Source organism: Rhinopithecus bieti, unplaced genomic scaffold (assembly GCF_001698545.2).
Source record: "Rhinopithecus bieti isolate Rb0 unplaced genomic scaffold, ASM169854v2 scaffold_19840, whole genome shotgun sequence".
Taxonomy (NCBI): Eukaryota; Metazoa; Chordata; class Mammalia; order Primates; family Cercopithecidae; genus Rhinopithecus; species Rhinopithecus bieti.
In genome coordinates, this window is record NW_016809771.1 from 758,134 (window position 1) to 768,043 (window position 9,910).

The 9,910-nt window shown below is 42.0% G+C and overlaps 1 protein-coding gene across 2 annotated transcripts in view; it reads right to left on the reverse strand.

Moving 5' to 3' along the window:
* Window positions 1–9,858, reverse strand: part of PLA2G12A (phospholipase A2 group XIIA) — a 20,265-nt gene extending 10,407 nt beyond the window's left edge. The window contains exon 1 of one of the 2 annotated variants that reach the window (XR_001888834.1): window positions 9,368–9,602. Coding sequence is in view for 1 of the 2 variants with exons in the window: in XM_017890410.1 (XP_017745899.1) it covers window positions 9,368–9,575 (208 nt within the window). In the remaining variant the exon portion in view is untranslated. Of the gene's footprint in view, window positions 1–9,367 lie in introns of both variants that reach the window. The other variant, XM_017890410.1, reaches the window with a different exon arrangement.
* Between the last annotated feature and the right edge of the window lie 52 nt (window positions 9,859–9,910).

Sequence of the window (9,910 nt, forward strand, 5' to 3'; positions counted from 1 at the left end):
ATGTATACATATGTAACAAACCTGCACATTGTACACACGTACCCTAGAACTTAAAGTATAATAAAAGACACCATATATATATATATATATATATATATATATGAATTTTAAAAAAAGAAAAAAAAATAAACGGTTTCAGTGACTTGCTCAGAAGTTCCATGCGCAACTGAAGTCACCATATACAGCCTCAAGAGAGTAGTATAACCTTATGAAGATATAAAGCTATAGCCTGGACTGAGAGCGGTGGCTCACACCTCTAATCACAGCACTTTGGGAGGCCGAGGCAGGTGGATCACCTGAGGTGGGGAGTTCGAGACCAGACTGACCAACATGGCGAAACTCCATCTCTACTAAAAATACAAAATTAGCTGGGCATGGTGGCACATGCCTGTAATCCCAGCTACTCGGGAGGCTGAGGCAGGAGAATCTCTTGAACCCAGGAGGCAGAGGTTGCGGTGAGCCGAGATCGCACCATTGTACTCCAGCCTGGGCAACAAGAGCAAAGCTCTGTCTCAAACAACAACAACAACAACAACAACAACAACAACAACAAAACAAAAAACAAACAAACCAAAAAAACCTATAGCCTGCTCTAGAGGAACAATGTATACAAAAAGGAATGGTTAAGATGAGTCTAGAAAAGGGAAGGCCAATGATAGCACTTACGTCTTGTTTTTCCAACCCTGTCCATAAGGATGGGTCCTTATCTTCCCTTGGAAGATGAGGGTAGATGACTCAAGCTATCACAGATAAGTCACCATGATCCTTTACCTCCTACTTTTAGTCCTTCATTTTTTTTTTTTTTTTGAGATGGAGTCTCGCTTTGCCTCCCAGCAAGCTGGAGTGCAGTGGTACGATCTTAGCTCATCGCAACGTCTGCCTCCCGGGTTCAAGCGATTCTCCTGCCTCAGCTTCCCAAGTAGCTGGGACTACAGGCATGCGCCACCAGGCCCAGCTAATTTTTGTATTTTTAGTAGAGACGAGGTTTCACCATCTTGGTCAGGCTGGTCTCAAACTCCTGACCTCATGATACACCCACCTAGGCCTCCCAAAGTGATGGGATTACAGGCGTGAGCCACAGTGCCCGGCCCGGCCCTTCATTCCTAAGAAAACAGTTTATGACTTGGCTTCCTACTTACAAGGGCCTACAGAGGAAGGACATACTAACTACTTGGATGTCCAGTGGGCATCTCAAACTTAAGCTGTCCCTCCTGACATTCACCTCAAATTTGCTCCATTCACAGTTCCCTGTTTTCAGTTAATGGTAACACTATCCTTCCAGATGCTCAGAGCAATAATGTCAGCCATTGTTGCTTATGTTCTTGCGTTCTTATACCCTACATTCAATCCAACATATATCCTGTTGGTATATCCTGTTGACTCTACCCTCAAAATATTCAGAATCTAATCACTTCTTACCATCTCTACTACTACCAATCCCACTCCAAGCCACAGTGGATTATTGCTATAAACTCCTAACTAGTTGCCCTACTTTGGTTCCCCTGCCCCACACTAACCCTCATAATCCAGTCTCCACACTGAGCACAAGTGATCTTAATTAAAATATGTTAGGTCATGCCTTTTTCTGCTCAGAGCCTCTCCAAAGGCTTCTCATCTTATTCAGAACAAAAGCCAAAGTCTATAAAGCCTATGAAACCGTGTATAACCAGTCCTCCCATGATTTATCTGACCTCATCCTCTTCCTATTCTCTCTTCCTTTCTTCCTTAACCTATTCCTCTTTGCTGTTCCACAGACACTGTAAGTCTGCTCCTGTACCAGGGCCTTTGAACCTGCTCTTCCTGCATGTGGATGCCCTTTTTCCTGACACTAGTTTCTCTTTTTTTTTTTTTTTGAGATGGAGTCTGGCTCTGTCGCCCAGGCTGGAGTGCAGTGGCCGGATCTCAGCTCACTGCAAGCTCCGCCTCCCGGGTTTACGCCATTCTCCTGCCTCAGCCTCCCGAGTAGCTGGGACTACAGGCGCCCGCCGCCACGCCCGGCTAGTTTTTTGTATTTTTTAGTAGAGACGGGGTTTCACCATGTTAGCCAGGATGGTCTCGATCTCCTGACCTCGTGATCCGCCCGTCTCGGCCTCCCAAAGTGCTGGGATTACAGGCTTGAGCCACCGCGCCCGGCTAGTTTCTCTTTTACTGCTATGGTTTGAATGTTTGCATCACCCCAAAATTCATGTTGAAACATAATCACCAATGTGATGGTATTAGGAGGTGGGACTATTGGAGGTGATTAGGTCATGTGGACAGATCTCTCATGAATGGAATTTGTGCCCTAAAAAAGTGGCCCTAAAGAGCTGCCCTGCCCCATCCATCACCATGTGAGTACACAGCTAGAAGGTGCCATCTATGAATAAGGAAGTGGACCCTTACCAGACAATGAATCTGCCAAATGCTTGATCTTGGGCTTCACAGCCTCCAGAACTGAGGGATAAATTTCCGTTGTTTATAAGCCACCCAGTTTAAGGCATCTTGTTATAGCAGCCTGAACAGACTAAGACATTCACCTTCTCAGCAAGTCTTCCTTGACCATACTATTATAGCACATATGACCTTCTAACATCTGCTTATTTTATCATGTCTCCCCACCCTAAAATGCAAACTCCTTGAAAGCAGACATTTTTGTGTTTTGGATTCCCCGTGCCTAGAACAGTGCCTGGAATAACTTTGTGATGAATTTTTGCAATAAGTATGTGATGAATTAATGAACAGAAGGCTTGGAAGGCTAATTTCCATGGCGGTTGGAATATTCATTATAATGGAGATTATCCATTGAGAAACCCTGCTGTTTGCCCTAAAGCCTCTTTTGAGTTTGGTGAGCATTCATCAGCCTCCAAAGACTGATCACTTCTAGCTTGTCACATCTCTTTAAAATACGGCACCTCAGACTGAATATTGTAGGGTAAGATGGGCTTTTTAGCCTTTTGTGGTGGATAAAGTACTTGTATTAAAACAGCCTAACACAGTATGTTTCAGCTGTTCCTCACTGCTAACATAGACAGTAGTTAAAAAACAAAAAACAAAAAACAGTTCTTTCTAAAATGGACTTTTTAATACCTACTGCTAGAGGCTTAGCACTTCTGCAATTTAATTTTGAGCCTAAATATAAGATTGTATATAGTAAGATTCAATTTTGTTTGTTTCAGTTCACCATTCTCGACTGCTCAGCAGTTTTTAAATCTAGAGCTATTCACCCAGTGTTGCCTGTTGCTCCCAGATAGTCACAAACTTAAGATGCAGATATTAATCAGGACAGAGGTCCACTACAGATGAGTCCTCTCTCTAAGCAGCGGTGAAGTCATCAAATCATATCCAGTTTTTCTCACAGGAGTATCATGAGAAACTATATATTTATCTATAGTTTTCTTTGCCCTAACACACTATAAACCTCTTCACAGAAAAGGAGAGAGGCTGGATCAGCATTTACTTCTTAGGAAGCCCATTCTAGTTCCTCAAGCTTCATCATGAACCTCTCTTTCGTCAGGGATTTTAACAATCAACTGTTTAAAATGTTTAGAAACATATCTAGAGATACACATTAAGTAATAGGTCAAGTTGTTAATCTGAAAAAAGTACAATAAATACACCAGAGAATGTTCAAAAAGTCTGGAAACAGGAATAATAGTGTATTTACAATATATATTGTTCAGATTAACAACTGGACTGTTTTAAATTTAGAAGTATATCATCTAAAAAAGTGTCTAGTGGTTAATGAAAAACATTGAGTGTGTCATCTGAAAATAAAGCATGATGTTTATCCTATGTTTCCAACTTTTTAGATACCTTGTACATTCTCCCTCCCTTCTATCTGCCAGTCTACAGATTTCTGGTACCTCACCCTTTTCCATGAGAAGCAAAGATTACCACCCTAAGACAACTGATATGGGCCTACGACTTTAAAGACATGTGTCTCAATTGTCTTTTTTTTTTTTTTTTTTGAGACTGAGTTTTGCTCTTGTTGCCCAGGCTGGAGTGCAATGGCGTGATCTCAGCTCACCGCAACCTCTGCCTCCTGGGTTCAAGCAATTCTTCTGCCCCAGCGTCCCAAGTAGCTGGGACTACAGGCATGCGCTACCATGTCTGGCTAATTTTGTATTTTTAGTAGAGACAGAGTTTCTCCATGTTGGTCAGGCTAGTCTTGAACTCCTGACAGGTGATCTGCCTGCCTTGGTCTCCCAAAGTGCTGGGATTACAAGCGTGAGCCACCGCGCCTGGCCTACTTTTTTTTTTAATCAGAAAGATACTTCCCTCAATGTACATACAACGGCAGTACTTCTATTTTTCCTTCCCTTTGCATTTTATCTAAATCCATAGACTTTGATTTCAAATCTATAAAAACATTCCTGATGCTGGCGATGTGTGTAATGATAGTGATATATACATATGTGTATGCATGCATGTACATATATAGACATTTTCTCATAAGAGATAATTACCTTTGAATGGGAGAATGATCGGACACAAATGAAGTCAGAAAAACTAAACACATGCCCACCACAGGAGAATAAAGAGGAACAGAGATAGTACAGAGAAGGTCAATTGGCAAAAATGAGAATGGAGGTCCGAGGAAGTAGGAGGCTGCTGTGTCAAACAGGGCTAGTGGTCATAATTGTCCTAAGAAGAAGAGCTGATAAAAATCAAGTAATAAAGAGCCAACATCTACTGTACATGAAAAATTGGATAATAACACCATGAAATAAATGCTGGTAAAAAGTCTGGCTCCCCAGTGTAAATGGCAAAAGGGGCATATGTATTTGGTTCTTTAGTTTCTTTCGAAGCAAACTCCTAATGTCATTTCCTCAGAGAGGCCGTCCCTGCTTACCTCATCTAAAATAGCACCCCCTCTCTTTCTAGCATTTATTGACCTAATTAACATTAACATGAGTCAGTTTCTATGAAGAAAGGACTTAGTCTTGCTCATGTAGAAGATATTTAGCACACAGTGGGCACCCAATAAATTACCAGATTAAAACAAGGGGAAACATTCTTTGATGAAATTAAAATAATTCTTTATCCACAGCAAAAAAACGAAAACTTAGAAGTAACTAATTTCCTGATAAATTCTAAAGTATTTTGAAGTTCTAAATTCACCTTTAAATTAAAATAGTTATTTCTAAACAAGGCAAGTTATATAGATAGTTCTTTATTACAGGTTAAGTTGATTCAGACACCAATGTTACAAATGTATTAATATTTTAAATTTTGTTATAGTGTTACAGTGGCCAAGCATTTTAAAAATTAGCATTTCTACTGGTGCCAGTTTTACAAATAAAGCAAAACTCAATAATGGAAGAAACAAAATCAGAGTAACATCAAAACACCAACACCATGATGTTTTGGGGCCACTGACCTCTAAAATTTGTAAGCAGATACAAACCAAAACCACTGTGTACAACTGCATGGAAAGACTATTCATTAATTTCAATTTTTGACTTAAGCAATAGCTCCTTCTCTTGATTGTTTATCATTTGTATGGAATGCTGAAATCTAAAGATTTTCATAGACTGAGACAAAGTTGATTATTTTCCACATATTTGTTCTAAATTTGATGCAAATACTTCCAAATAGACCAACTGTTTTCACCAGAAAGAATATGAAGCAGATGACAAGCACAAGAAGTAGTTTGCTGGGTCACACAAAGGTCTCACCGCAGAGTTTTGTAAGATTCCAACCTGAACTCCCAAACACTTGAGACTTTAAGTATTCATGATCATTAATCCCCAAAGGGTCTTAATGCTACTTTATTTTTCTAGTCTGTTCACTTTCCTATATTCCTCAAATCTCCAACATCCCCATTCCCATCTTCTCTGTCAGCTGATGACCTGGATTCCTACTTTACTGAGAAAAGCAGGCAATCAGGAGAACTTGCACATCCACCCACTTAACCAGCATCAGTGCTCATATCCTCTTCCCATGTTCCTATTAACAGGGCTATGCTATATGCTGTTGGCCAAACTCTCTATGTATGTACTAGAAACCACTCCCTCTCACTTACCCAAGGCTATGGCTCCAACAGTTCTCTCCCTCATCAGTATTTCTACTCTTCACTGAACCATTCTCAAAAGCATACAAATATGTTATTATTTTTCCTAATGCCTGAAAACTGTTCTTTCCATGTTCTTCCCCATTTCAGTTAATGGCAATTCTGTCCTTCCAGCTGTTCAGGCCAAAAACTGTAGTATCATTTTTGATTTAACTCATACGTAACTTCCAAGCCATCAGCAAATCTTTTAGGTCCTTCCTTCAAAATATATCCAAAATCCAACTACTTCTCATTACTTCTATTGCTACCAACCTGAACAAAATCACCCCTGTCTTTTGTCTGGACTCTTACATGCCTCACTCTGCTTCCATTCTTACTCCCCCACTTGACCCCTTTTGTTCTCAGCACAACAGCTAGAGGGATCCTAGAAAACATACATCACTGAATGAATTAACGACTTATTCATCATTCTAAAAACATTTACAAGCCAGTTTTGGGTTCTATTTTTCAAAGGAAATCGAAAAGTTTTCTTCCTTAAATCTTCCTTGCTGTAAGGGAGAAAAAAGTTTAAGAAAATAATGGATCATCAAATTTATTTCCCTAAATACTTAACTCTCAATAAGGCCTTTTTCCTATCCAAGAGAGGATGGCCAAAACTAAGGGAGAAAGTCTCCATAATGCCAGTCCCTCAGGTAAAGCAAGGACATGTTTATTTGACCAACCTCTCCCTCCCATTAACTCACTTTTTTTTTTTTTTAAGCTCTCTTGATCTCTTTCTTGCAACTAAAAACACCCCTTAATCACCATGTTTCTCCAGATTTGGGATTGTTCTGTTTGGTTCTGATTTGGTCACCTGAATTCCAAAATATAGGAAAGGTTGAATCATTGTTCCAGAGAGACTGCTCAAGTAACAGCAATTTTATTTTATTTTATTTTAATTAATTAATTTATTTTTTGAGACAGAGTCTTGCTCTGTCACCCATGCTGGAGGCACGATCTTGGCTCACTGCAAGTTCCACCTCCCAGGTACAAGCTATTCTCCTGCCTTAGCCTCCCAAGTAGCTGGGACTACAGGTGTGCAGCACCATGCCCAGCTAATTTTTGTATTTTTAGTAGAGACCATGTTAGCCAGGCTGGTCTTGAACTCCTAAGCTCAGCTGATCCACCTGCCTCAGCCTCCCAAAGTGCTGGGATTATAGGCATGAGCCACCACACCCGGCCTAATTTTTTTTTCTTTCATTGAGATCCAATTATCTATCAGTATGGTGACTTGGGCTTGAAACCACGTCTGCTAAATGTAGAGTACTTACTAAGACAAAAAAAATTTTTCACTGAAGCATATAACATTTCTTAAATTCTCAAATTCCTTTGTGTTTTTTGTGCCAGAGACCTTCCTCTGAACTCCAAATAGTAAATTTTGAGAAGCCTGTAGAAGATGAAAGAGATTAAAAAGAAAGATTAAGCCTGGTATAGTGGGGGCATGGTCTATAGTCCTAGCTATTTGGGAGACTGAGGCAGGAGAATTGCTTGAGCCCAGGAGTTGGAGGCTGCAATAAGCAATGATCACACCACTCCACTCTAGCCTGGACACAGAGAGAGACCTTGCCTCAAAAATGTTAACAAAAAATAAAATAAAAAGATTAAAATAGTATTTTAACAAGGCTGGTATTCATTCAATTTCAGGGACGTTTTAAATGTAAATAAACTCTAGAACCCTAGACTAATAAATTTACGAACTCGACTCCCTATCTCTGTAAATGGCAACTGTATCCTTCCTTTGGCTCAGGCCAAAACCTCAGAGTCATCCTTGACTGGCCTTTCTGCTCAGGTCCATTGCACTTGCTATTCCCTCTGCCTGGAATGCTCTTTCTCCAAATAACCACAGTGCCCCCACTTACCACTTGCAGATTTCTTCTCAAATATTCTTTCATCAGTGAGGCCTTTTCTGAACAACATTTAGAAGAGTAAATTGTCTCCAACATGGCCCCTTGTATTCCCTGCTCAGACTCCACACTTCCCCTGATTTTACTTATTTACTAGTTTACTGCCCATATCTCCCTCACCAGAACTCAAGCTCCACAGACAGAGATTTTTGTGTTTTACTAGCTGCTGAATCTCAAAGTAGAACAACATCTGACCCACAGTTGGGACTCAAATATTTTTATAATGAATAGGAATGACTAAGTAAAACTGTAACATTTGCTTCAGGAAAGGCAACCATTTGATCCTTAAATTATGCACTTAATCTTCCTCACAAGTTCTACAAGAACAAAAACATCTTTATGAAGCATACGTTTAGGTGACAACATTTAGGCACAAATTTAAGAAGCAATGAAACATGTCTCAGCACCTGTTCAGCGCTTTAAAGTACACAAGATACAGTTCATCCTTTACGTCTATTAACATAAAACTAGAAATTATCTTGAAAATTGCAGGCAGCAGGTGGCATCACAGCTTTACATGGTATCAGTTCCTTTTAAGTTCACCCCTACAACCAGGTTCCAACAATGAAGTCACTGAATCCCCTATTATTTTCTGCTGCCAGCATAATGAGACTCTAACCTTGGCTAATCTTATTGGAAACATGATCTCCCAAGTGCTCTTTTGATATTTTCAATATCCAAACGAAAGTCCAATATTTTTCTGACCTATGAAAATATTTAAGCACTCAAAAATGTGGTACAAAAGAATCATCTGTCTGAAATACTGAGTTGATCAGTACTCATACTAACACCAAACAAGTTCTCAGGTTCAAAGAGAAAGTTCGAAAAATATTAAAAGAGTAAATGAAAATAACTGTATTAACGTTAACCAATAATGAGGAGGGGGATCACTGATATCTAAGGAAAGGAGAGTTATCGGAACCGTTTCTCAACACTCCAGTACACCAAGTCTGTACAAAGGTCGTAAGTTATTGTCTGTGGGTTTGCAGAAAAAAAAAATTTAATATCAATTATAGAGAAAGTTAATACGGCATGGTTTTTAAATTCTCAGTTTGCTTCGCATGTTCATCCAATTTACGGAAGCAAAAACTGAGCTAAAATCAGTCTGTTCCACTCCATTCCCATGATTCCTACGTCAGTAAGTTCTTAGGCAACTTGGTGCAATTGAGGGGGGAAAAGGTAATTCAGAAGCAACGCAAATGGAACGGACAGTACACTCAGATGACCTCTCACATTCTAACAATAGTGGTGCGAACTTGTACCCAGCTTGCTCAATCACAGGAACCGCAAGATTCTAGCAGTGGTTAAGTTTTTCCACAGCCGAAGGACACCGTCAAGGTCTGCCCTGCATCTGTCACTCACACCTCCAGGACCTCCGTCACCCCAATCCCCCGAAAGTACGAGCCCTCACTGGGCCCGGGTGCCCCCTCACCGTCACTGCATTTATACTGGCAGAGACCGTCCTCGCCTCCCAGGAGGTCCAAGGCGGCGTTCAGGTACGTGTCTATCTTATGAACGCCGTTCCGGATGGTCTTCAGGGTGGCCCTCCAGTCGGTGGTCTGGGCCTCCTCCTGGCACCTGACAACAGCGGCCATGAGGAGGAACAGGAGGGTGAGCGCGGGGCGCGGGAGCAGGGCCATCCGCGCAGCGCGGGGCTATACGGGTCCCCGAGCCGCGGCGGGGGGCGCGTCCCCACAGAGCCCCCGGGACGCGCTAGGCTGCGGCGCGGACCCCGGGCTTGGCAGCCGCCAGCTCCATATCCACGCCTCCTTCCCGGCTGGCCGGCAGGGCCTCGCTGGGTTTACGTGAACCGCCTCGGGGAGGCAGCGCCGTCGCCGGGACGCGCCCGCTCACCTGGACCACCGCGCCCGCTCACCTAGGCCAGCGACCGTCCCCTGTGCGCCTGCGCCGGAGCACGGAGCGTCAGCGGCGCACGGGAGGGGCGGGACGCGCAGGGGGTGGGGCGGGGGCGGGG